The sequence below is a fragment of the Ranitomeya imitator genome, chromosome 2 (assembly GCF_032444005.1).
Source record: "Ranitomeya imitator isolate aRanImi1 chromosome 2, aRanImi1.pri, whole genome shotgun sequence".
Lineage (NCBI taxonomy): Eukaryota > Metazoa > Chordata > Amphibia > Anura > Dendrobatidae > Ranitomeya > Ranitomeya imitator.
In genome coordinates this window covers 23,587,601-23,613,938 of record NC_091283.1, presented here as the reverse complement: position 1 = coordinate 23,613,938, position 26,338 = coordinate 23,587,601, and the positions used below count along the sequence as shown (strand labels likewise).

General features: G+C 51.8%; 3 protein-coding genes across 5 annotated transcripts; 2 read left to right on the top strand and 1 right to left on the bottom strand.

Annotated features, from left to right (window-relative positions):
- Positions 1-435: 435 nt before the first annotated feature.
- On the top strand, positions 436-3,740 carry FBXO46 (F-box protein 46). The gene is made up of 2 exons (XM_069746154.1): positions 436-837; positions 2,139-3,740. The coding sequence occupies exons 1-2, from the start codon at positions 803-805 to the stop codon at positions 3,487-3,489; spliced, it is 1,386 nt and encodes a 461-aa protein (XP_069602255.1). The 5' UTR covers positions 436-802; the 3' UTR covers positions 3,490-3,740.
- Positions 3,741-5,840: 2,100 nt separating this feature from the next.
- QPCTL (glutaminyl-peptide cyclotransferase like) lies at positions 5,841-10,278 on the top strand. Of its 2 annotated transcripts, XM_069746152.1 has the most exons (7): positions 5,841-6,042; positions 7,590-7,730; positions 7,808-8,095; positions 8,578-8,733; positions 9,445-9,544; positions 9,620-9,736; positions 9,807-10,278. In XM_069746152.1, the coding sequence occupies exons 1-7, from the start codon at positions 5,857-5,859 to the stop codon at positions 9,950-9,952; spliced, it is 1,134 nt and encodes a 377-aa protein (XP_069602253.1). In that variant the 5' UTR covers positions 5,841-5,856; the 3' UTR covers positions 9,953-10,278. The 2 variants fall into 2 exon arrangements, with proteins under 2 accessions (XP_069602253.1, XP_069602254.1); XM_069746153.1 differs by lacking the exon at positions 7,590-7,730.
- A 3,307-nt stretch (positions 10,279-13,585) lies between these two features.
- LOC138667119 (peptidoglycan-recognition protein SC2-like) lies at positions 13,586-25,395 on the bottom strand. 2 transcript variants are annotated; one of them, XM_069755427.1, is made up of 5 exons: positions 25,066-25,395; positions 24,936-24,993; positions 15,224-15,425; positions 14,936-15,054; positions 13,586-13,834 (listed from the first exon to the last, which is right to left on the bottom strand). In XM_069755427.1, the coding sequence occupies exons 2-5, from the start codon at positions 24,979-24,981 to the stop codon at positions 13,656-13,658; spliced, it is 546 nt and encodes a 181-aa protein (XP_069611528.1). In that variant the 5' UTR covers positions 24,982-24,993; positions 25,066-25,395; the 3' UTR covers positions 13,586-13,655. The 2 variants fall into 2 exon arrangements, with proteins under 2 accessions (XP_069611528.1, XP_069611527.1); XM_069755426.1 differs by having other exon boundaries at positions 13,600-13,834; positions 24,936-25,067.
- Positions 25,396-26,338: the final 943 nt, after the last annotated feature.

The following is a 26,338-nucleotide window of genomic DNA, read 5'->3' as shown; positions in this document are numbered from 1 at the left end:
TATTATGTGCGGTCAGGGCTCCAGGGCCGGGTCATCACCTCTGTCCCATCACGTGAATGGATCTGTAGTGCTGCCAACTGGATTGTAGCTGATCGGTAACAGTCTGGAGTCACCTTGTATAAATGTTGGTGGGTGACGGGGCAATAGGTCGGGTTTTTGGACCCCAAGTCTACTTTTTACCCAGGGTCATGCCTGTTGGATGTGGAGGGGGCACATACTTTTTCCCATACACTGAGTGTTGTATACAGAGCAGTATCCTGGTGATTGCAGGCAGTGAAGAACAGGTGGGTGATATTAATCCGCTGTAACATGACGTCATAGTTCTGCTCGTGTCTCATTACTTGGGGGCGGGATTATCAGAGATACAATGTAACGCCTGACATTCCACAAGCCCCGCCCTCCTGTTATTGCTGGGGGCGGAGGTCGAGTTACACTGTAGCGTCTGACTTTAGGGACCCGCACGATGTTCCTGCAGCCGCAGAGCGGGGCCTCTGGTCTGCACTGCGGCTCTGCGGATCTCTCAGGCTGTTGCGCTTTCACCACGAACCCTAACCCAGCCGGGGAGTTTCCATATAAGGAGATGCCCGGATCCACGGCCGCTGATTGGCTGCTTGCTCCTCCTGTTGCTGTCCGTCACGGGAGTGCACTCAGCGTGGGAGCCAGAAAGAGACTGTCCCTTTAAGAGGTCAGGTGACTCCCCTCCCTGAGTGACAGCTCCTCGGGTGTCCGGGGAGTCAGCGGGCGAGACCCGGGTCACCGGAGGAAGAGCCCGGCACCGGAGGCCTCCCGGATTATTAATCCCATGAGCGCAGGGTCATGGTCAGCGGCAAGCGGCAGGTGAGACAGGTGTCGCCCATTATCCTGGCAGGGAGCGGGCGAGGGCCGCTGTGTGATCCTGATCCTCGGGACTGTGGCCTGTATTCCCGTAGTGGGGTCCCCGGTGTCAGGTGACTGATGTCCCGGGCCTCCGGTTACTGGGGCCTGGTGTCCGGGGTAGAGCATGCTGGGCTCTGTGGTCCACCATCACTCCCATCATTGTCCTGCCCTGCGCATGCTGGGATCTGTGGTTCACCATCACTCCCATCATTGTCCTGCCCTGAGCATGCTGGGATCTGTGGTTCACCATCACTCCCATCATTGTCCTGCCCTGAGCATGCTGGGATCTGTGGTTCACCATCAATCCCATCATTGTCCTGCCCTGAGCATGCTGGGATCTGTGGTTCACCATCAATCCCATCATTGTCCTGCCCTGAGCATGCTGGGATCTGTGGTTCACCATCACTCCCATCATTGTCCTGCCCTGAGCATGCTCGGATCCACCATCACTCCCATCATTGTCCTGACCTCGGAGGATGCTGGGATCTGGATCCACCATCACTCCCATCATTATCCTGCCCTGAGCATGCTGGGATCTGTGGTCCACCATCACTCCCATCATTGTCCTGCCCTGAGCATTCTGTGATCCACCATCACTCCCATCATTGTCCTGACCTCGGAGCATGCTGGGATCTGTGGTCACCATCACTCCCATCATTGTCCTGCCCTGAGCATTCTGTGATCCACCATCACTCCCATCATTGTCCTGACCTCGGAGCATGCTGGGATCTGTGGTCACCATCACTCCCATCATTGTCCTGCCCTGAGCATTCTGTGATCCACCATCACTCCCATCATTGTCCTGACCTCGGAGCATGCTGGGATCTGTGGTCCACCATCACTCCCATCATTGTCCTGACCTCGGGGCTTGCTGGGCTCTGTGGTCCACCATCACTCCCATCATTGTCCTGCCCTGAGCATTCTGTGATCCACCATCACTCCCATCATTGTCCTGCCCTGAGCATGCTGGGATCCACCATCACTCCCATCATTGTCCTGACCTCGGAGCATGCTGGGATCTGTGGTCCACCATCACTCCCATCATTGTCCTGACCTCGGGGCTTGCTGGGCTCTGTGGTCCACCATCACTCCCATCATTGTCCTGCCCTGAGCATTCTGTGATCCACCATCACTCCCATCATTGTCCTGCCCTGAGCATTCTGTGATCCACCATCACTCCCATCATTGTCCTGACCTCGGGGCTTGGTGGGATCTGGGATCCACCATCATTGCCCTAACTCCTCATCCGTGTTCTGTTGCAGATCTGACGTCATGGATTCCCGGCTGCCGTCTCCTCTTCACCTGTGGAGTCCAGGTCCGTTTGGTGCTTTTCCTATGAGCTGCGCCTCAGCAGAGAGCGGTGACAGTGCGGGGGCCGCGGAGGAGAGGGCCCCTCCCCCGGAGAGCGCTGAGTGCCCGCGGAGCGGCGATGACCGTGTCCTCTTGGATACGTGGTATGTTATCAAGCCCGGAAACACCAAGGAGAAAGTGGCCTTCTTTGTGGCTTATCAGTGCGCGGGGAGCTGCTCGTCCCCCCGGCTCGGAGGGGCTAAAGTCAAAGGTCGGTGGAGCGCAGGGGGCAGCTCCAGGGCAAAGAGACGTCGCCATGCTGTAGATCTAGAAGCTCCTCCCTCGGTAGCGGAGATGGTGGCTCGTGCGGAGGGCCGAGGGGCCGAAGCAGCCCCAGCCAGACCCCCGCTGGTCCTGGTGACGTCCTCTGAAGATGGCGCGGAGGGTCACTGCCGCAGTGTGGCCGAGGCTGTGGCCCAGTACGAGGCCGAGCAGGCAGAGCGAGAAGTCCGCATTGCCTTCCGCGTGGCCGAGAGGCCTGGAGACCCCATCACGTGTGACCTGTACCAGCTGCTGAGTCCGGAGCCGCACCGCGTCTGTGTCCTGCTGGAAAAGATGGAGTCGCAGCAGGCGGAGAGCGCGGAGGAGGCGCAGGCGGCGCCTGTGGCGGAGTCCGGCTTCCACGTAGACCTGGTGCTGACCGGAGCCGTTGACCGTTGTGTCTTTTATGGGGGGGAGGCTGATGAGACAGAACCGCTCCCTGGACAGCTCTTCTTCCCGCACCTCTCCGCTGCTCCTCCGCCCCCGCCGCCTCCTCCGCCGCCTGTCCCTCCTCTCTGCCGCCTCTACCGCCATGTCTCCCATAACTTCCTGGAGATCCGGTTCCAGGTTCAGCGCCTTCTCCAGCCGCGGCTTTACCTCCCGTCGTTACCGGACCACGTGCTCCTGGTGATCTTCAGCTACTTGTCCACGCAGTCAATGGCTGCCATAAAGTGCACGTGTCGGCGCTTCCGGGCGCTGATTGAGGACTATGGGATGCGGCCGTGTGACTCTCGCTGGAGCCAGCACCCCCTCTATCGGGAAGACCCCTGCAAACAGTGCAAACGGATTTACAAACGTGGCGATGTGTCCATGTGCCGCTGGCACCCCAAGCCTTACCACCACGACCTGCCCTACGGACGCTCCTACTGGATGTGCTGCCGCCAGCCCGACCGTGCGGCCCCCGGCTGCCAGCTGGGCCTTCATGACAATAACTGGGTGCTTCCGGGAGAAGGGACTCGGGTGAAAGGGCGGGGACGTGGGGAGGGGGACGAGGGGAGGTGAAGTCCGGGGGACCTGACTGAGTGAATAAAAGGGATTATTTATGAAGTGCTGTGGTGCTGCTGCTGCGTCGTACTGTGGAGACCCCCGACATTCTGCACAGTGATCCAGGAGAGGAATGGAGCAAGTCTCCCCCCCCCCCCCCCCCCGTACATCGGGGGCCGACCAGGAGCTGTGACTACAACACCCACCTGAGCCAAGGTGAGGACCACACTGGGTGTCCTCCAAACTTCCCACAATAAATCATGAACGGTAAAAAATGTGGATGATTATCGCCTAATTATTGGCTGGGGGTCTGCACTGGTGCGGTGGGCGCCCGTATCCACAGGGTCAGCGCCAGCACAGACGGCTCAGTACCTGCACAAGGCTGCACTATCGCCTCTGGCTGAAGTTGTGGGGTGCGGTGACCTCATCATGAGGCCGATCTGTGCCAGGGGCCCGAGTATCATAAGACTGCGGCCCCCGCCTGCTCCAAGGGGGGGGGGATAGGGATCGGCCACATGTCCGACACTGGTGGGTGACAATGGCTATATAGGGCCGGCCTGATATCAGGAACGCTCTACTGTAGAAGACAGTCTGCAACCTTCTGCCAGTTCCAAGACCTCTGCTTCTTGGCAGTGAATGTTATAATCCTGCTCATGGGGGGTGGTGGGGGGTAGGGTGTACATTGTAGGGGGGGTCATACATTGTTTTGATGGGGGTGATATATTGTGGGGAGGGGGTTGTCCATTGTAGGAAGGGGGTTGTACATGGGGGGGGGGTCGTCCATTGTGGGGAGGGGGGTTGTACATTGTAGGGGGGATCATACATTGTTGGGATGGGGGGGTGGTACATTGTTTTGATGGGGGGGTCATACATTGTGGGGAGGGGGGGTCGTCCATTGTCGCAGGTGGCGTCACTACTGAGCATTGTCCCGATACATTGTAACAGCCTCCTAATATGGGTCCGGCGCTTGCTATAATGTATCCACAAATCAGGACTTGATTCAGAGCGGATCTGCAGCGCCGCCATGTCTGGATCCGCAGGGGCAGAGGTCCCTGCATAAGACTCCACTATAGATTTTTGCTTGCATCCTCACCTGACCGGTCCTGCTCGAACAGCGGAGGGTTCGTCACAGTGTGCGGTTCCCCCATTCCTCTTGCTGCCATAATGGTGGCTCTGATCTGAACATTGCGGACCCCGAACAACAGCGTCCAGTTTAATGGATTCTACGGATCTGGTGATTTTGATGGTAAGGCTATGTGCACACGTTTAAACAAAAAATCATGAAGCACAAGCTTAGTATATAGCCGAGAGCAAGAAAGTGGGGCTCTCCCAAAGTTAGTACCCAGGCTCACTGGGTTGCCATGACAACTCCAACAACCATAGACTACAGCGAAGAAACGGAGTATACAAATCCCAAGAATCATAGTAATAAAAAAGACAACTTTATTATTACAGAAATACATATCAAAAAGTATATATATTACAATTTAGTCTATGTGCACATGTTGCAGATTTCCTGCAGATCTGCAAGTGATTTACAGTACAATGTAAATGGCAAAAAAAAAAAAAATGCTGTGCTGATGATGTGGAAAAATCTGCATGGAAAATGCAGCAGATTAAAAAAAAGGAGCATGTCAATTTTTTTTGCGGATCTGCTGCCTTTCTGCACCCATTCCATAATAGAAATCTGCTGGGGTAAAAATCTGCATCATGTGCACAGATTCTGACCTGCGTTTTCTGCCAAGAAATGCAGAATCTGCACAGAAAATTCCACAGTCAAATCCGCAACGTGTGCACACAGCCTAAAGACGTCCATAGGAAAAGGAGCGGGACTTTAGGCAGAAATCCCAGGATGCACCTGGTCTCGTGGTGTCCGCCATGCTGCACCCTGCTGCTGCTCTCCCTCAGAGGCTCCAGTATGAGCTCAGCAGTAATTGTGTCTTTCTATAGAGCTTAGCCCCGCCTCGTTACAGGGCGTGGTCATCGTCAACCCCTCCCCCGCTGTCACAGCCTGCGTTATACTGTATAATAATCCGGTGACGAGAACTGTCCCCTCGTCCGGTAACGGAGACCCCTCGGCAGATATGGCGACTGCTGTTACCTAGCGACAACAAGCGGCCTGACGACCAATGAGGGCGCATGAGGTTTACGATGAGCTGTCAGTGCAGACCCCGCCCCTCACTTCTGATTGGACCCTGCCACAGTAATAATTATCCCCGCCCCCACACTCGTACTGCCAGGCCCCACCCTCGTACGCTGCTTGGCGGGATGTGGCCAGGTGTCCGCGACTCTTTCCAGCTGGCTCCTCCCCCCGCTGTTGATTGGCTGTGCTTGGAGCCTCTTCGCTCTCATTGGTTGCTGTCTCACCAGTCATGCTCTTCATCGATGTGTTCACGCCGCGCTGCTCGTATCTACAAGAGCCCCGGGGGCCCCTCCAGCCGAGCCTGGAGCCCGAAGCTGCGCGCCCTGCTGGTGCTCGGGCTGGGGGTGCTTATTGGTGCTGGCATACTACTGTGGGAAGCCGGGAGCGGGAGACATGAAAAGGAAGGAGAAGCCCGAGGAAGGCAACAGGTGATGGCAAGGGCCACAGCAAGGGATGCGCGGATTAACTCCTGGGACCGGAGGGGGCGACTCAACTGGTCCTCGCGGGGCGTCCTGAGGTGGGATAGGGGGTGATGGGTCCTCGCGGGGCGTCCTGAGGTGGGATAGCGGGTGATGGGTCCTCGCGGGGCGTCCTGAGGTGGGATAGGGGGTGATGGGTCCTCGTGGGGCGTCCTGAGGTGGGATAGGGGGTGAGGTGACGGGTCCTCGCGGGGCGTCCTGAGGTGGGATAGGGGGTGAGGTGACGGGTCCTCGTGGGGCGTCCTGAGGTGGGATAGGGGGTGAGGTGACGGGTCCTCGCGGGGCGTCCTGAGGTGGGATAGGGGGTGATGGGTCCTCGTGGGGCGTCCTGAGGTGGGATAGGGGGTGATGGGTCCTCGTGGGGCGTCCTGAGGTGGGATAGGGGGTGATGGGTCCTCGCGGGGCGTCCTAAGGTGGGATAGGGGGTGATGGGTCCTCGTGGGGCGTCCTGAGGTGGGATAGGGGGTGATGGGTCCTCGCGGGGCGTCCTGAGGTGGGATAGGGGGTGATGGGTCCTCGTGGGGCGTCCTGAGGTGGGATAGGGGGTGATGGGTCCTCGCGGGGCGTCCTGAGGTGGGATAGGGGGTGAGGTGACGGGTCCTCGCGGGGCGTCCTGAGGTGGGATAGGGGGTGAGGTGACGGGTCCTCGCGGGGCGTCCTGAGGTGGGATAGGGGGTGACGGGTCCTCGCGGGGCGTCCTAAGGTGGGATAGGGGGTGATGGGTCCTCGTGGGGCGTCCTGAGGTGGGATAGGGGGTGATGGGTCCCCGCGGGGCGTCCTGAGGTGGGATAGGGGGTGACGGGTCCTCGCGGGGCGTCCTAAGGTGGGATAGGGGGTGATGGGTCCTCGTGGGGCGTCCTGAGGTGGGATAGGGGGTGATGGGTCCCCGCGGGGCGTCCTGAGGTGGGATAGGGGGTGACGGGTCCTCGCGGGGCGTCCTGAGGTGGGATAGGGGGTGAGGTGACGGGTCCTCGCGGGGCGTCCTGAGGTGGGATAGGGGGTGAGGTGACGGGTCCTCGCCGGGCGTCCTGAGGTGGGATAGGGGGTGACGAGGCGTCCTGAGGTGGGATGGGGGGTGATGGGTCCTTGTGTGGCGTCCTGAGGTGGGATAGGGGTGATGGGTCTTCGCGGGGCGTCCTGAGGTGGGATAGGGGTGACGGGTCTTCGCGGGGCGTCCTGAGGTGGGATAGGGGGTGACGGGTCCTTTGGGGGCGTCCTGAGGTGGGATAGGGGGTGACGAGGCGTCCTGAGGTGGGATAGGGGGTGATGGGGCGTCCTGAGGTGGGATAGGGGTGATGGGTCTTCGCGGGGCGTCCTGAGGTGGGATAGGGGGTGACGGTTCCTCGGGGTGTCCTGAGGTGGGATAGGGGATGACGGTTCCTCGGGGTGTCCTGAGGGGGGGGGGGCATATCCTCGGGGGCGCCCAGGGGAAGGGCGTCGCCAGCCGGCACAGGTAAAAGTACTCGGTTGATGGATGTGGAATGTCTCTCCTTCAGATCCGCCCTAAGTCCCCGACCTCGGCGCGGCTGCAGGAGCTGGTGGCTGCGGTCAGTGTGCAGCGCTTGTGGTCGTCCTTCCTAAGGCCGATGCTGATCGAGCGATCTCCTGGGAGTCCCGGGAACCGGCTGGTGAGGGAGGTGAGAGCCCGGCCGCCCGCCGTGTGCTGCCGCCATCGGTGGCTCCTGTGGTCAATGACTCTGTCTCTTGGTCGCAGCTCATCTCCGGTCACCTGCGCTCGCTGACTGCTCAGTGGACGGTAGAATTGGACCTCTTTGATGCTCTGACCCCCCGGGGGTCTTTGCCTTTTGGAAGCGTTGTCGCAACCCTGGACCCCGGAGCTCAACGCCGCCTGGTGTTTGCCTGTCACCTGGATTCCAAATGGTTTCCTGTGGACGGGAGGGGGCGGCCATTTGTTGGCGCCACTGACTCAGCCGTGCCCTGTTCTCTGATCCTGGAGGCGGTGACTGCACTGGACGCCCGGCTGAGAGACCTGAGGGAGAAGGTGAGAGCAGCGACTGCGCCATCATCGCCTGAATCAGAGCGCTGTATGCTGGGGCCCTGTGCGCTGTATACTGGGGCCCTGTGCACTGTATACTGGGGCCCTGTGCACTGTATACTGGGGCCCTGTGCACTGTATACTGGGGCCCTGTGCGCTGTATGGTGGGGCCCTGTGCGCTGTATGGTGGGGCCCTGTGCGCTGTATACTGGGGCCCTGTGCGCTGTATACTGGGGCCCTGTGCGCTGTATACTGGGTTCTGTATACTGGGGTCCTGTGCGCTGTATACTGGGGCCCTGTACACTGGGGTCCTGTACGCTGTATACTGGGTCCTGTATACTGGGGTCCTGTGCGCTGTATACTGGGTCCTGTAGACTGGGGTCCTGTGCGCTGTATACTGGGGTCCTGTGCCCGGTATACTGGGGTCCTGTACGCTGTATACTGGGGTCCTATATGTTGTATGACTCAGTGCGGTGTTCTCTCGGCAGGGATCCCCCCTCACGCTGCAGCTGTTTTTCCTGGACGGAGAGGAGGCGTTCGGTGATTGGACGGAGACTGACTCCCTGTACGGGGCCCGGCACTTGGCGCAGCGTCTGCAGAACGAGCCAGGACCAGGAGGAGCCGGCAGCAAACTCGATGCAATCGTAAGACTGCGCTAAATGTGGTACAGAAAGCTGCATTGTCTGAATACACAGAGCGCGAGTGTCACAGGGGGACGACCTCCAGGGAGGAGACCCACAATGAGGGTCCCACCCTCTGCGAAAAACAGGATCCCATCATCCACTTCTGATTTGGGGGATAGTCCAAAAACAACCAAGATAATGGCTGTGTACATGCGAGATTGAGGTCTGAGGTAGAAACTCCATCCCAGTACAGTGAGCTCTGCACATGTCACAGAGCATGCTCACTGCACTCTTGTGGCGCTCGTCCTCAGGCGTTTGGGGGGGTAAGGAGCCCTGCTTGTGGCGCTCATCCTCGGGGGTGCAGGTCCCGGCTTATGATGCTTTACTGCAGATTATTCTCTCTTCCATATTTCTGTTTAGCACGGGCCTGTATTTTAAACTCCTTTATACATTAAACCCTTTGGGAAACAGTATGCTTGCAGGCAGACCCCCGTCCGTGCATGCGGGCAGACCCCCGTCCGTGCATGCGGGCAGACCCCCGTCCGTGCATACGGGCAGTCCCCCGTCCGTGTTTGCGGGCAGACCCCCGTCCGTGCATGCAGGCAGACCCCCGTCCGTGCATGCAGGCAGACCCCCGTCAGTGCATGCGGGCAGACCCCCGTCCGTGCTTGCGGGCAGACACCTACCTGTGCTTGCTGAGCTCTCTATGATAAGATTGTGCCTCTCCTCCAGGATCTCTTTGTTCTGCTGGATCTGCTCGGGGCCCCGGGCCCGCTGGTCCTCAGCCACTTCTCGGAGACTCGCAGCCACTTCATGAGGCTCGTTACTATTGGTGAGTCCTGGGAGTGCTGGGATTTGTGGTTGCTCTTGGTTCTGTCTCATGGCTTCCCCTCCTTCGTGCCCATAGAGAAGCGGCTTCATGGCCTCGGCCTCCTGGACGCTCATCGTGAGGACAGTCCGTACTTCAGACCAGACCTGTATTTTGGGGCGGTGGAGGACGATCACGTTCCGTTCCTGCAGCGAGGTCTGTACGTCTTCTTCTTCCTCTCTCCTCGTCGCTCCCTTCCCCCCTCATGTCATGTCTTCTCTCTCAGGCGTCCCTGTTCTCCACGTCATCTCCACGCCGTTCCCTGCCGTCTGGCACACTCATGACGACACCGAGGAGAATCTACACCCGCCGACCGTCACCAACTTTTGCCGGATTTTTGTCACCTTCTTGGCAGAGACCCTCGCTTTGTGACTGGTTGGGGAATAGCTGCATTTCTGATGAACTTGCCACCATCACACTTCAGAGCTGGAAGCTCCCAGTATGCCCTGCTGGTTCGTAGGTTACACACACGTTGCATTCTGGGAGTTGTAGTCTGTTGATGCTTGGTGCCGCATTATCACTGCTGTGTCCGCTGAGCGTCAGCCATAAACTGAGAGAAATGACTCCAGTTACAAAGTGACGCCCTGCCTGCGGGCGCTGGAGCCGGGTGTTATATGCTTCATGTTACACGGAGATCACAGGACTTTGTAAGAGGGGAAAATGTAATGTATGGAAAGGTGAAAAATGTGGACAACATACAGCGCCCCCTGGTGTATTTACTGAGAAATTACTGACTCCTCTCTGCTCCACCATCACTCTGAGAGTGGTCAACCCATCGGCACCTGCCTGCACCCTGCAAGAGGGTGATGTCTGCGGCCGCCGATCACAACAAGACCGAAATCAGGTGTAATATTGTCAGGAGATAACGCTGGTATAATATACAGGATGTCATTATAACTAGTCCACCAGCAGAATAGTGAGTGCAGCTCTGGGTATAATGCAGAATGTAACTCCGGATCAGTAATGTAATGTATGTACACAGTGACTGCAACAGCAGAATAGTGAGTGCAGCTCTGGAGTATAATACATGATGTCACTCAGGATCAGTAATGTAATGTATGTACACAGTGACTGCACCAGCAGAATAGTGAGGACAGCTCTGGGTATAATGCAGAATGTAACTCCGGATCAGTAATGTAATGTATGTACACAGTGACTGCAACAGCAGAATAGTGAGTGCAGCTCTGGAGTATAATACATGATGTCACTCAGGATCAGTAATGTAATGTATGTACACAGTGACTGCACCAGCAGAATAGTGAGGACAGCTCTGGAGTATAATGCAGGATGTAACTCAGGATATGTAATGTACAGTACAGACCAAAAGTTTGGACACACCTTCTCATTTAAAGATTTTTCTGTATTTTCATGACTATGAAAATTGTACATTCACACTGAAGTCATCAAAACTATGAATTAACACATGTGGAATTATATACTTAACAAAAAAGTGTGAAACAACTGAAATTGTCTTCTATTCTAGGTTCTTCACAGTAGCCACCTTTTGCTTTGATGACCGCTTTGCACACTCTTGGCATTCTCTTGATGAACTTAAAGAGGTAGTCACCGGGAATGGTTTTCACTTCACAGGTGTGCCCTGTCAGGTTTAATAAGTGGGATTTCTTGCCTTATAAATGGGGTTGGGACCATCAGTTGTGTTGTGCAGAAGTCTGGTGGATACACAGCTGATAGTCCTACTGAATAGACTGTTAGCTTCTTTTTTCTTGCCATAATACAAATTCTAAGTAAAGAAAAACGAGTGGCCATCATTACTTTAAGAAATGAAGGTCGGTCAGTCCGAAAAATTGGGAAAACTTTGAAAGTGTCCCCAAGTGCAGTTGCAAAAACCATCAAGCGCTACAAAGAAACTGGCTCACATGAGGACCGCCCCAGGAAAGGAAGACCAAGAGTCACCTCTGCTTCTGAGGAGAAGTTTGTCCGAGTCACCAGCCTCAGAAATCGCAGGTTAACAGCAGCTGAGATTAGAGACCAGGTCAATGCCACACAGAGTTTTAGCAGCAGACAAATCTCTATATAAAAAACACGAAAAAAGCTGAATAGCACTAAGAAACAAGTGAGTACTCACTGTTTGAGCAGTCTTAGCAGAGTCCAGTAGGATGAGCTGAGTCGACAGCCCCACCAAATGTTAATCCACTGGAGTAAGGCGTGCTTGCTTGAAAAAACATGAGTGGAAATCCAGACAGGAAGAAAATAGCAGCACCACACAAGTCTTCCAATTAAAAAACCCTTGTCCTTTATTTCAACAACGTGCTGTGGACATGGTTACAGAGGGCAGGATAGTTGCATGGCGAACTGGTTAGGTTAATGGACTACGGCCGTTTCGCGTGGTATACGCTTCAATGGGTCACATCTCTACAGCAACTGTTAAAGAGGAGACTTTGTGCAGCAGGCCTTCATGGTAAAATAGTTGCTAGGAAACCACTGCTAAGGACGGGCAACAAGCAGAAGAGACTTGTTTGGTCTAAAGAACACAAGGAATGGACATTAGACCAGTGGAAATCTGTGCTTTGGTCTGATAAGTCCAAATTTGAGATCTTTGGTTCCAACCACCGTGTCTTTGTGCGACGCAGAAAAGGTGAACGGATGGACTCTACATGCCTGGTTCCCACCGTGAAGCATGGAGGAGGAGGTGTGATGGTGTGGGGGGGCTTTGCTGGTGATATTGTTGGGGATTTATTCAAAATTGAAGGCATACTGAACCAGAATGGTTACCACAGCATCTTGCATCGGCATGCTATTCCATCCGGTTTGCGTTTAGTTGGACCATCATTTATTTTTCAACAGGACAATGACCCCAAACACACCTCCAGGCTGTGTAAGGGCTGTTTGACCAAGAAGGAGAGTGATGGGGGGCTACGCCAGATGACCTGGCCCCCACAGTCACCAGACCTGAACCCAATAGAGATGGTTTGGGGTGAGCTGGACCGCAGAGTGAAGGCAAAAGGGCCAACAAGTGCTAAGCATCTCTGGGAACTCCTTCAAGATTGTTGGAAGACCATTCCCGGTGACTACCTCTTGAAGCTCATAAAGAGAATGCCAAGAGTGTGCAAAGCAGTCATCAAAGCAAAAGGTGGCTACTTTGAAGAACCTAGAATATAAGACATGTTTTCAGTTGTTTCACACTTTTTTGTTAAGTATATAATTCCACATGTGTTAATTCATAGTTTTGATGCCTTTAGTGTGAATGTGCAATTTTCATAGTCATGAAAATACAGAAAAATCTTTAAATGAGGTGTGTCCAAACTTTTGGTCTGTACTGTATGTACACCGTGACTGCACCAGCAGAATAGTGAGTGCAGCTCTGGGGTATAATACAGGATGTAACTCAAGATCAGTAATGTAATGTATGTACACAGTGACTGCACCAGCAGAATAGTGAGTGCAGCTCTGGGGTATAATACAGGATGTAACTCAGGATCAGTAATGTAATGTATGTACACAGTGACTGCACCAGCAGAATAGTGAGTGCAGCTCTGGAGTATAATACAGGATGTAACTCAGGATCAGTAATGTATGTGCACAGTGACTGCACCAGCAGAATAGTGAGTGCAGCTCTGGGGTATAATACAGGATGTAACTCAGGATCAGTAATGTAATGTATGTACACAGTGACTGCACCAGCAGAATAGTGAGTGCAGCTCTGGGGTATAATACAGGATGTAACTCAGGATCAGTAATGTAATGTATGTATACAGTGACTGCACCAGCAGAATAGTGAGTGCAGCTCTGGAGTATAATACAGCAGGTAACACGGGAGCAGTATAGTTGTGCTCGGTGATAACATCACACCCTAGATCCTGTACTGGCTCTTCTACCTTGTGTACCTCCAGGCTGTGAATATTTGGGGGTTCTGATGCCTCTGGGACTCCAGGATCTCTGATGGTTATTGGGGCTACACTGCTATAAATGACACGTGATAATGGGGTCCTAGGAGCTTTTAGTGTCTCCTCCACCTGCTGCACATTAATCCACTGACACATTTGTCTGCTATAAGTCGTTGCTCCATTTATTTCGGGTGCACACAGGAGCCTCCTGACACATTAACCCCTCGGCCTCAGGCCTGGAAGCGGGGCCAGGTCTTTACGGTGTTGTAGAAGGTGTTCCCGGGGCAGTCGGTGGCGGTGACGTTGCGATGTCCCTTCAGGATGTAGGCAGACTTGATGTAGCCTTTGGAGACGCCGCAGCTGATGAGACTCTGGACGGCGTTCAGGGCCGCGGAGTTTGGGTTCTTGCCTGAAATGAGAATATCTATGAGACAGATTGTACTGTATCTACAGATCGGCCCCATCTCTGGAGGTTTGGAGCGCAGCGGGCACAGGGGGACTCGTGTTATGGCTGGCAATCAGGCAACACAGCGTGCAGTAATCAGCGCACATACAGAGATCTGGCAATAACCAAAAACAATAGGACGAGCTCTGAGACGTGGAATCTCTGTAGACTGCAGTACCTGATCTATCCTCACACAACTATAAGCAGCAGTGGATTGCGCCTATCACTACCTATGCAACTCGACACTGCCTGAGGAGCTGACTAGCCTGAAGATAGAAATACAAGCCTGACTTACCTCAGAGAAATACCCCAAAGGAATAGGCAGCCCCCCACATATAATGACTGTTAGCAAGATGAAAAGACAAACGTAGGAATGAAATAGATTCAGCAAAGTGAGGCCCGATATTCTAGACAGAGCGAGGATAGCAAAGAGAACTATGCAGTCTACAAAAAACCCTAAAACGAAAACCACGCAAAGGGGCAAAAAGACCCACCGTGCCGAACTAACAGCACGGCGGTGCACTCCTCTGCTTCTCAGAGCTTCCAGCAAAAGTTAATAGCAAGCTGGACAGAAAAAACAGAAAACAAACTAGAAGCACTTATCTAGCAGCAGCAGGCCCAAGGAAAGATGCAGTAGCTCAGATCCAACACTGGAACATTGACAAGGAGCAAGGAAGACAGACTCAGGTGGAGCTAAATAGCAAGGCAGCCAACGAGCTCACCAAAACACCTGAGGGAGGAAGCCCAGAGACTGCAATACCACTTGTGACCACAGAAGTGAATTCAGCCACAGAATTCACAACAGACTTGCTACTAACTGTTGGGTTTTTATTCTTTCCGTGTCTCGGATTCGTCAAACCTCTCAAGGGCGCGCGGCAGTTATTGACGCATATTCCTGCGCTCACAGCCTGGATACTCCGCATCTGCCATGTCCTTACATTATTGATCTCCCCGGGGATTCATGGTCTCCATGGTCTAGATTGCAGGACGACCGCGACTGGACTGAGGAAAGATACTACAACACCCATCATCCTACTGGGCTCACTAAGAAGCTGCCGGACTTACTGGTGAAGGAGCCGAAGACGCTGATGCCAATGGAGTTGGAGTTGTAATTTGGAGCATGAGCTCCGACTGACGTCCATCCACGGCCCTCGTACGCCTGACCATCTTCACCCACAAGGAAACTGCGGTGAAAAACAAGGAGGATCACAGGGCTGGCTGATACCAGAGAGAGGTAGAATTAGTTCTGTATCTGATGAAAGAGCGGATGAGACAGACCCGTGCCGTACATGTCTATCCTCGAATGTCACCAATTGATATACGGCCCCCCAGAATCCCCCCCAAGCTTCTTACTTGTATCCGATGTCGCACCAGCCGTTGCTGCTCATGTGATAGTTCTGGATGTTCTTGGCTTGGGTGATGCAGGCGGACTGGCTGGAACACGCGGTGCCCTCCGTATGGTGCACGACCACATATGTGACCGGCGTGGTCATGGCTGTCCTGCAGGTGGGAGACTTGCCTCCCCATTGAGACTTGCTGAGGATGGTGGGGCAGCCTGGCACAAGAAATCATCAATACTACCAAACATCAACTCCATCCTGACCAGAAAGTCTTATGTAGGTATATACCGCAGCAGTGCGTGCCACCCGAAAGACCAGTGTGAAGGCTGAACCTCTACATTAAGCAGCGTAGTGCTCATATAGGCTGCAAAGTGTGGAAGAATATTTTAATGAGGGTCCCACTGGTCCCTCCTTTTCTGATCTTCTGTATTGGCCCATATTCTCAATATTTCCCCAAGATGTAGCCTATTGGTTTTACAAGTGATCTACCTCTTTTTTTTCTGTGAAGATAGAAGAACTCTTGTATATAGAGATACATAATATCTGTCCGCAGTCACCACTAGGGGGAGCTCCCTGTATACAAAGAGAAATAAGATTCTGTCTGCAGCCACCACTAGGGGGAGCTCCCTGTATACAGAGATACATGATAAGATCCTGTCTGCAGCCACCACTAGGGGGAGCTCCCTGTATACAAAGAGAAATAAGATTCTGGCTGCAGCCACCACTAGGGGGAGCTCCCTGTATACAGAGATACATGATAAGATCCTGTCTGCAGCCACCACTAGGGGGAGCTCCCTGTATACAGATACATAAGATCCTGTCTGCAGCCACCACTAGGGGGAGCTCCCTGTATACAGAGATACACGATAAGATCCTGTCTGCAGCCACCACTAGGGGGAGCTCCCTGTATACAGAGATACATGATAAGATCCTGTCTGCAGTCACCACTATGGGGAGCTCCCTGTATACAAAGAGAAATAAGATTCTGCCTGCAGCCACCACTAGGGGGAGCTCCCTGTATACAGAGATACATGATAAGATCCTGTCTGCAGCCACCACTAGGGGGAGCTCCCTGTATACAGAGATATATGATAAGATTCTGTCTGCAGTCACCACTAGGGGGAGCTCCCTGTATACAGAGATACATGATAAGATCCTGTCTGCAGCCACCACTAGGGGGAGCTCCCTGTATACAGAGATACACGATAAGATCCTGTCTGCAGCCACCACTAGGGGGAGCTCCCTGTATACAGAGATACATGATAAGATCCTGTCTGCACTCACCACTAGGGGGAGCTCCCTGTATACAAAGAGAAATAAGATTCGGCCTGCAGCCACCACTAGGGGGAGCTCCCTGTATACAGAGATACATGATAAGATCCTGTCTGCAGCCACCACTAGGGGGAGCTCCCTGTATACAGATACATAAGATCCTGTCTACAGCCACCACTAGGGGGAGCTCCCTGTATACAGAGATACATGATAAGATTATGTCTGCAGTCACCACTAGGGGGAGCTCCCTGTATACAGAGATACATGATAAGATCCTGTCTGCAGCCACCACTAGGGGGAGCTCCCTGTATACAGATACATAAGATCCTGTCTGCAGCCACCACTAGGGGGAGCTCCCTGTATACAGAGATACATGATAAGATCCTGTCTGCAGCCACCACTAGGGGGAGCTCCCTGTATACAGAGATACATGATAAGATCCTGTCTGTAGCCACCACTAGGGGAGCTCTCTGTATACAGAGATACATGATAAGATCCTGTCTGCAGCCACCACTAGGGGGAGCTCCCTGTATACAGAGATACATGATAAGATCCTGTCTGCAGTCACCACTAGGGGGAGCTCCCTGTATACAGAGATACATGATAAGATCCTGTCTGCAGCCACCACTAGGGGGAGCTCCCTGTATACAGAGATACATGATAAGATCCTGTCTGCAGCCACCACTAGGGGGAGCTCCCTGTATACAGAGATACATGATAAGATCCTGTCTGCAGTCACCACTAGGGGGAGCCCCCTGTATATTATTATTTATTTATATAGCACCATTGATTCCATGGTGCTGTACATGAGAAGGGGTTACATACAAGTTACAAATATCACATACAGTAAACAAACTAACAATGACGGACTGATACAGAGGGGCAAGGACCCTGCCCTTGCGGGCTTACATTCTACAGTATACAGAGATACATGATAATATTCTGTCTGCAGTCACCACTAGGGGGAGCTCCCTGTATACAGATACATGATAAGATCCTGTCTGCAGTCACCACTAGGGGGAGCTCCCTGTATACAGAGATACATGATAAGATCCTGTCTGCAGCCACCACTAGGAGGAGCTCCCTGTATACAGAGATACATGATAAGATCCTGTCTGCAGTCACCACTAGGGGGAGCTCCCTGTATACAGAGATACATGATAAGATCCTGTCTGCAGCCACCACTAGGGGGAGCTCCCTGTATACAGAGATACATGATAAGATCCTGTCTGCAGCCACCACTAGGGGGAGCTCCCTGTATACAGAGATACATGATAAGATCCTGTCTGCAGCCACCACTAGGGGGAGCTCCCTGTATACAGAGATACATGATAAGATCCTGTCTGCAGTCACCAGTAGGAGGAGCTCCATGTATACAGAGATACATGATAAGATCCTCTCTGCAGCAACCTCTAGAGGGAGCTCCTTGTGTACAGAGATACATGATAAGATTCTGTCTGCAGTCACCACTAGGGGGAGCTCCCTGTATACAGAGATACATGATAAGATCCTGTCTGCAGTCACCACTAGGGGGAGCTCCCTGTATACAAAGAGAAATAAGATTCTGTCTGCAGCCACCACTAGGGGGAGCTCCCTGTATACAGAGATACATGATAAGATCCTGTCTGCAGCCACCACTAGGGGGAGCTCCCTGTATACAGAGATACACGATAAGATCCTGTCTGCAGCCACCACTAGGGGGAGCTCCCTGTATACAGAGATACATGATAAGATCCTGTCTGCAACACCACTAGGGGGAGCTCCCTGTATACAAAGAGAAATAAGATTTGGCCTGCAGCCACCACTAGGGGGAGCTCCCTGTATACAGAGATACATGATAAGATCCTGTCTGCAGCCACCACTAGGGGGAGCTCCCTGTATACAGATACATAAGATCCTGTCTGCAGCCACCACTAGGGGGAGCTCCCTGTATACAGAGATACATGATAAGATTCTGTCTGCAGTCACCACTATGGGGAGCTCCCTGTATACAGAGATACATGATAAGATCCTGTCTGCAGCCACCACTAGGGGGAGCTCCCTGTATACAGATACATAAGATCCTGTCTGCAGCCACCACTAGGGGGAGCTCCCTGTATACAGAGATACATGATAAGATCCTGTCTGCAGCCACCACTAGGGGGAGCTCCCTGTATACAGAGATACATGATAAGATCCTGTCTGTAGCCACCACTAGGGGAGCTCTCTGTATACAGAGATACATGATAAGATCCTGTCTGTAGCCACCACTAGGGGAGCTCTCTGTATACAGAGATACATGATAAGATCCTGTCTGCAGTCACCACTAGGGGGAGCTCCCTGTATACAGAGATACATGATAAGATCCTGTCTGCAGCCACCACTAGGGGGAGCTCCCTGTATACAGAGATACATGATAAGATCCTGTCTGCAGCCACCACTAGGGGGAGCTCCCTGTATACAAAGAGTAATAAGATTCGGCCTGCAGCCACCACTAGGGGGAGCTCCCTGTATACAGAGATACATGATAAGATCCTGTCTGCAGCCACCACTAGGGGGAGCTCCCTGTATACAGATACATAAGATCCTGTCTGCAGCCACCACTAGGGGGAGCTCCCTGTATACAGAGATACATGATAAGATTCTGTCTGCAGTCACCACTAGGGGGAGCTCCCTGTATACAGAGATACATGATAAGATCCTGTCTGCAGCCACCACTAGGGGGAGCTCCCTGTATACAGATACATAAGATCCTGTCTGCAGCCACCACTAGGGGGAGCTCCCTGTATACAGAGATACATGATAAGATCCTGTCTGCAGCCACCACTAGGGGGAGCTCCCTGTATACAGAGATACATGATAAGATCCTGTCTGTAGCCACCACTAGGGGAGCTCTCTGTATACAGAGATACATGATAAGATCCTGTCTGCAGCCACCACTAGGGGGAGCTCCCTGTATACAGAGATACATGATAAGATCCTGTCTGCAGTCACCACTAGGGGGAGCTCCCTGTATACAGAGATACATGATAAGATCCTGTCTGCAGCCACCACTAGGGGGAGCTCCCTGTATACAGAGATACATGATAAGATCCTGTCTGCAGCCACCACTAGGGGGAGCTCCATGTATACAGAGATACATGATAAGATCCTGTCTGCAGCCACCACTAGGGGGAGCTCCCTGTATACAGAGATACATAAGATCCTGTCTGCAGTCACCACTAGGGGGAGCTCCCTGTATATTATTATTTATTTATATAGCACCATTGATTCCATGGTGCTGTACATGAGAAGGGGTTACATACAAGTTACAAATATCACATACAGTAAACAAACTAACAATGACGGACTGATACAGAGGGGCAAGGACCCTGCCCTTGCGGGCTTACATTCTACAGTATACAGAGATACATGATAATATTCTGTCTGCAGTCACCACTAGGGGGAGCTCCCTGTATACAGATACATGATAAGATCCTGTCTGAAGTAACCACTAGGGGGAGCTCCCTGTATACAGAGATACATGATAAGATCCTGTCTGCAGCCACCACTAGGGGGAGCTCCCTGTATACAGAGATACATGATAAGATCCTGTCTGCAGTCACCAGTAGGAGGAGCTCCATGTATACAGAGATACATGATAAGATCCTCTCTGCAGCCACTACTAGGGGGAGCTCCCTGTATAGAGAGATACATGATAAGATCCTGTCTGCAGTCACCACTAGGGGGAGCTCCCTGTATAGAGAGATACATGATAAGATCCTGTCTGCAGTCACCACTAGGGGGAGCTCCCTGTATACAGAGATACATGATAAGATCCTGTCTGCAGCCACCACTAGGGGGAGCTCCCTGTATACAGAGATACATGATAAGATCCTGTCTGCAGCCACCACTAGGGGAGCTCCCTGTATAGAGAGATACATGATAAGATCCTGTCTGCAGTCACCACTAGGGGGAGCTCCCTGTATACAGAGATAAATGATAAGATCCTGTCTGCAGTCACCACTAGGGGGAGCTCTCTGTATACTGAGATACATAGTAACATAGTTAGTAAGGCCGAAAAAAGACATTTGTCCATCCAGTTCAGCCTATATTCCATCATAATAAATCCTCAGATCTACGTCCTTCTACAGAACCTAATTGTATGATACAATATTGTTCTGCTCCAGGAAGACATCCAGGCCTCTCTTGAACCCCTCGACTGAGTTCGCCATCACCACCTCCTCAGGCAAGCAATTCCAGATTCTCACTGCCCTTACAGTAAAGAATCCTCTTCTATGTTGGTGGAAAAACCTTCTCTCCTCCAGACGCAAAGAATGCCCCCTTGTGCCCGTCACCTTCCTTGGTATAAACAGATCCTCAGCGAGATATTTGTATTGTCCCCTTATATACTTATACATGGTTATTAGATCGCCCCTCAGTCGTCTTTTTTCTAGACTAAATAATCCTAATTTCGCTAATCTATCTGGGTATTGTAGTTCTCCCATCCCCTTTATTAATTTTGTTGCCCTCCTTTGTACTCTCTCTAGTTCCATTATATCCTTCCTGAGCACCGGTGCCCAAAACTGGACACAGTACTCCATGTGCGGTCTAACTAGGGATTTGTACAGAGGCAGTATAATGCTCTCATCATGTGTATCCAGACCTCTTTTAATGCACCCCATGATCCTGTTTGCCTTGGCAGCTGCTGCCTGGCACTGGCTGCTCCAGGTAAGTTTATCATTAACTAGGATCCCCAAGTCCTTCTCCCTGTCAGATTTACCCAGTGGTTTCCCATTCAGTGTGTAATGGTGATATTGATTCCTTCTTCCCATGTGTATAACCTTACATTTATCATTGTTAAACCTCATCTGCCACCTTTCAGCCCAAGTTTCCAACTTATCCAGATCCATCTGTAGCAGAATACTATCTTCTCTTGTATTAACTGCTTTACATAGTTTTGTATCATCTGCAAATATCGATATTTTACTGTGTAAACCTTCTACCAGATCATTAATGAATATGTTGAAGAGAACAGGTCCCAATACTGACCCCTGCGGTACCCCACTGGTCACAGCGACCCAGTTACAGACTATACCATTTATAACCACCCTCTGCTTTCTATCACTAAGACAGTTACTAACCCATTTACACACAATTTCCCCCAGACCAAGCATTCTCATTTTGTGTACCAACCTCTTGTGCGGCACGGTATCAAACGCTTTGGAAAAATCGAGATATACCACGTCCAATGACTCACCGTGGTCCAGCCTATAGCTTACCTCTTCATAAAAACTGATTAGATTGGTTTGACAGGAGCGATTTCTCATAAACCCATGCTGATATGGAGTTAAACAGTTATTCTCATTGAGATAATCCAGAATAACATCCCTCAGAAACCCTTCAAATATTTTACCAACAATAGAGGTTAGACTTACTGGCCTATAATTTCCAGGTTCACTTTTAGAGCCCTTTTTGAATATTGGCACCACATTTGCTATGCGCCAGTCCTGCGGAACAGACCCTGTCGCTATAGAGTCACTAAAAATAAGAAATAATGGTTTATCTATTACATTACTTAGTTCCCTTAGTACTCGTGGGTGTATGCCATCCGGACCCGGAGATTTATCTATTTTAATCTTATTTAGCCGGTTTCGCACCTCTTCTTGGGTTAGATTGGTGACCCTTAATATAGGGTTTTCATTGTTTCTTGGGATTTCACCTAGCATTTCATTTTCCACCGTGAATACCGTGGAGAAGAAGGTGTTTAATATGTTAGCTTTTTCCTCGTCATCTACAACCATTCTTTCCTCACTATTTTTTAAGGGGCCTACATTTTCAGTTTTTATTCTTTTACTATTGATATAGTTGAAGAACAGTTTGGGATTAGTTTTACTCTCCTTAGCAATGTGCTTCTCTGTTTCCTTTTTGGCAGCTTTAATTAGTTTTTTAGATAAAGTATTTTTCTCCCTATAGTTTTTTAGAGCTTCAATGGTGCCATCCTGCTTTAGTAGTGCAAATGCTTTCTTTTTACTGTTAATTGCCTGTCTTACTTCTTTGTTTAGCCACATTGGGTTTTTCCTATTTCTAGTCCTTTTATTCCCACAAGGTATAAACCGCTTACAGTGCCTATTTAGGATGTTCTTAAACATTTCCCATTTATTGTCTGTATTCTTATTTCTGAGGATATTGTCCCAGTCTACCAGATTAAGGGCATCTCTAAGCTGGTCAAATTTTGCCTTCCTAAAGTTCAGTGTTTTTGTGACTCCCTGACAAGTCCCCCTAGAGAAAGACAGGTGAAACTGTACAATATTGTGGTCGCTATTTCCTAGATGCCCGACCACCTGCAGATTTGTTATTCTGTCAGGTCTATTAGATAGTATTAGGTCTAAAAGTGCTGCTCCTCTGGTTGGATTCTGCACCAATTGTGAAAGATAATTTTTCTTGGTTATTAGCAGAAACCTGTTGCCTTTATGGGTTTCACAGGTTTCTGTTTCCCAGTTAATATCCGGGTAGTTAAAGTCCCCCATAACCAGGACCTCATTATGGGTTGCAGCTTCATCTATCTGCTTTAGAAGTAGACTTTCCATGGTTTCTGTTATATTTGGGGGTTTGTAACAGACCCCAATGAGAATTTTGTTACCATTTTTCCCTCCATGAATTTCGACCCATATGGACTCGACATCCTCATTTCCTTCGCTAATATCCTCCCTTAAAGTGGACTTTAGACAAGACTTTACATAGAGACAAACCCCTCCTCCTCTCCGATTTTTACGATCCTTTCTAAACAGACTGTAACCCTGTAAGTTAACTGCCCAGTCATAGCTTTCATCTAACCATGTCTCAGTTATTCCCACTATGTCAAAGTTACCTGTAGATATTTCTGCTTCTAGTTCTTCCATCTTGTTTGTCAGGCTTCTGGCGTTTGCGAGCATGCAGTTTAGAGGATTTTGTTTTGTTCCAATCTCCTCGCTGTGGATTTTTTTAGAAATGTTCTTACCTCCCTTCTGAGTATGTTTTCCTGGATCTTCTTTGTTCAAGTCTAATGTTTTTCTTCCCGTCCCCTCTTTTTTCTTCCCGTCCCCTCTTACATGATAAGATCCTGTCTGCAGCCTCCACTAGGGGGAGCTCCCTGTATACAGAGATACAGGATAGGATCCTGTCTGCAGCCACCACTAGGGGGAGCTCCCTTTACAGAGATACACCATAAGATCCTGTCTGCAGTCACCACTAGGGGGAGCTCCCTGTATACAGAGATACATGATAAGATCCTGTCTGCAGCCACCACTAGGGGGAGCTCCCTGTATACAGAGATACATGATAAGATCCTGTCTGCAGCCACCACTAGGGGGAGCTCCCTGTATACAGAGATATATGATAAGATTGTGTCTGCAGCCACCACTAGGGGGAGCTCCCTGTATACAGAGATACATGATAAGATTCTGTCTGCAGCCACCACTAGGGGGAGCTCCCTGTATACAGAGATACATAAGATCCTGTCTGCAGCCACCACTAGGAGGAGCTCCCTGTATACAGAGATACATGATAAGATCCTGTCTGCAGCCACCACTAGGGGGAGCTCCCTATATACAGAGATACATGATAAGATCCTGTCTGCAGCCACCACTAGGGGGAGCTCCCTGTATACAGAGATACATGATAAGATCCTGTCTGCAGCCACCACTAGGAGGAGCTCCCTGTATACAGAGATACATGATAAGATCCTGTCTGCAGCCACCACTAGGAGGAGCTCCCTGTATACAGAGATACATGATAAGATCCTGCCTGCAGTCACCACTAGGGGGAGCTCCCTGTATACAGAGATAAATGATAAGATGCTGTCTGCAGCCACCACTAGGGGGAGCTCCCTGTATACAGCGATACATGATAAGATCCTGTCTGCAGCCACCACTAGGGGGATCTCTTTGTAAACAGAGATACATGATAAGATCCTGTCTGCAGCCACCACTAGGGGGAGCTCCCTGTATACAGAGATACATGATAAGATCCTGTCTGCAGTCACCACTAGGGGGAGCTCCCTGTATACAGAGATACATGATAAGATCCTGTCTGCAGTCACCACTAGGGGGAGCTCCCTGTATACAGAGATACATGATAAGATCCTGTCTGCAGCCACCACTAGGGGGAGCTCCCTGTATACAGAGATACATGATAATATCCTGTCTGCAGTCACCACTAGGGAGAGCTCCCTGTATACAGAGATACATGATAAGATCCTGTGTTGCCACCAGTAGGGGGAGCTCTGGAGCTTATTCCATGCATGCTGCCAGTGAATCAGGTTTTGTGTGGATTTAGGTCCAGAATCCACATCATACTCTGTTATTGGGCTGCAGTTGTGTTACACTGCTGGAGGTTACCAATGATGGGATGTGTCATGGATGTCGCACCTGTGCCGTTAGTTGTAGGGAGAAATGTCTGTGTGACCGTATCCCCCACAGTTCACCCTATTAGAAGGTCATATATCCTCTACTCACCATGAGTGACTGCGCAGAGGGCGACGAGAACGACAAGACGCAACATGGCTGCTTAGACCTGGAGGAGAGAAGCGGAGGGTCAGGGTGAGGAGCCTCCTGGCCGGGGCCGCAGATGTCCAGTGTCACTTACCGTTGCTTGGCTGTGTCTGAGTCCTGCTCCACGTCCCTCTATTTATTCCGGAGAGGAGTGTCCCCGGGGAGCTGATAACGGAAGATATCTGATGTGGCCGATGTTATATAAAGGAGTTATTTATTATCAGCTAATCTGTCCAATCCGATAGGACTCCGGAGGTCCCAGCATCGCAGTGACCCCACAATATGCGCACCCCGTGACAATATGCGCACCCCACGATTACGGACAAGCGCTGCTGACACATCACATACTCGGGTACGATGGAGAACGGAATATTCCTCTGCGCTCTGCACTCCGCACCGGCTCTGCACCCGGCTCCGTGGCCCTGAATCTCTGATAAGCAGCAGCAGAAATAGTCGCCTCTTTATTTTTGGTTTAGTTGTTTGCAACGAGGAGCGAGATCAGAAGCTTTGACGTCAGAACCGGTCCGTCACCCCACAATGGGGGGAGGTTGTGAACCAGGTGTGGATGGTTCCAAGTCAAGACTTATTAAAGCTTTACAATATGTCCAGCACAAAACATCCTCATATGAGCGGAAAGGAAGGTGAAGAGAGAAGGAAGGCTCAGGGAAGAAGTAGCAGTGGACATCAGTCCCCGCAGACACGTGGCCTCATCCTCCCTCTGCGCCATGTCTCCCGTAGACACGTGGCTTCATCCTCCCTCTGCGCCATGTCCCCTGAAGACACGTGGCCTATTCTCCCTCTGCGTCATGTCCCCCGCAGACACATGGCCTCATCCTCCCTCTGCGCCATGTCCCCCGCAGACACATGGCCTCATCCTCCCTCTGAGCCATATCCCCCTGCAGACACGTGGCCTCATCCTCCCTCTGTGCCATGTCCCCCCTGCAGACACGTGGCCTCATTCTACCTCTGCGCCATGTCCCTCCGCAGACACGTGGCCTCATTCTCCCTTTGCACCATGTCCCCCACAGACACGTGGCCTCATCCTCCCTCTGCGCCATGTCCCCCCTGCAGACACGTGGTCTCATCCTTCTGTGCCATGTCTCCCTGCAGACACGTGGCCTCATTCTCCCTCTGCGCCATGTCCCCCCGCAGACTCGTGGCCTCATCCTCCTGTGCCATGTCCCCCCGCAGACACGTGGCCTCATTCTCCCTTTGCGCCATGTCCCCCCGCAGACACGTGGCCTCATACTCCCTCTGCGCCATGTCCCACTGCAGACACGTGGCCTCATACTCCCTCTGCACCATGTCCCTCCGCAGACACGTGGCCTCATTCTCCCTCTGCACCATGCCCCCCGCAGACACGTGGC

Coding starts and splice junctions, on each gene's coding strand:
- FBXO46 (XM_069746154.1), top strand. CDS start 803: ATGAGCGCAGGGTCATGGTCAGCGGCAAGCGGCAG. Junction 838..2,138: donor TGGTCAGCGGCAAGCGGCAG/GTGAGACAGGTG, acceptor GTTCTGTTGCAG/ATCTGACGTCATGGATTCCC.
- QPCTL (XM_069746152.1), top strand. CDS start 5,857: ATGTGTTCACGCCGCGCTGCTCGTATCTACAAGAGCCCCGGGGGCCCC. Junction 6,043..7,589: donor AAGCCCGAGGAAGGCAACAG/GTGATGGCAAGG, acceptor TCTCTCCTTCAG/ATCCGCCCTAAGTCCCCGAC. Junction 8,096..8,577: donor TGAGAGACCTGAGGGAGAAG/GTGAGAGCAGCG, acceptor TTCTCTCGGCAG/GGATCCCCCCTCACGCTGCA.
- LOC138667119 (XM_069755427.1), bottom strand. CDS start 24,981: ATGTTGCGTCTTGTCGTTCTCGTCGCCCTCTGCGCAGTCACTCATG. Junction 15,426..24,935: donor CCTCTGCGCAGTCACTCATG/GTGAGTAGAGGA, acceptor TTCTTGTGCCAG/GCTGCCCCACCATCCTCAGC. Junction 13,835..14,935: donor CGTCTTCGGCTCCTTCACCA/GTAAGTCCGGCA, acceptor TTCTCATTTCAG/GCAAGAACCCAAACTCCGCG.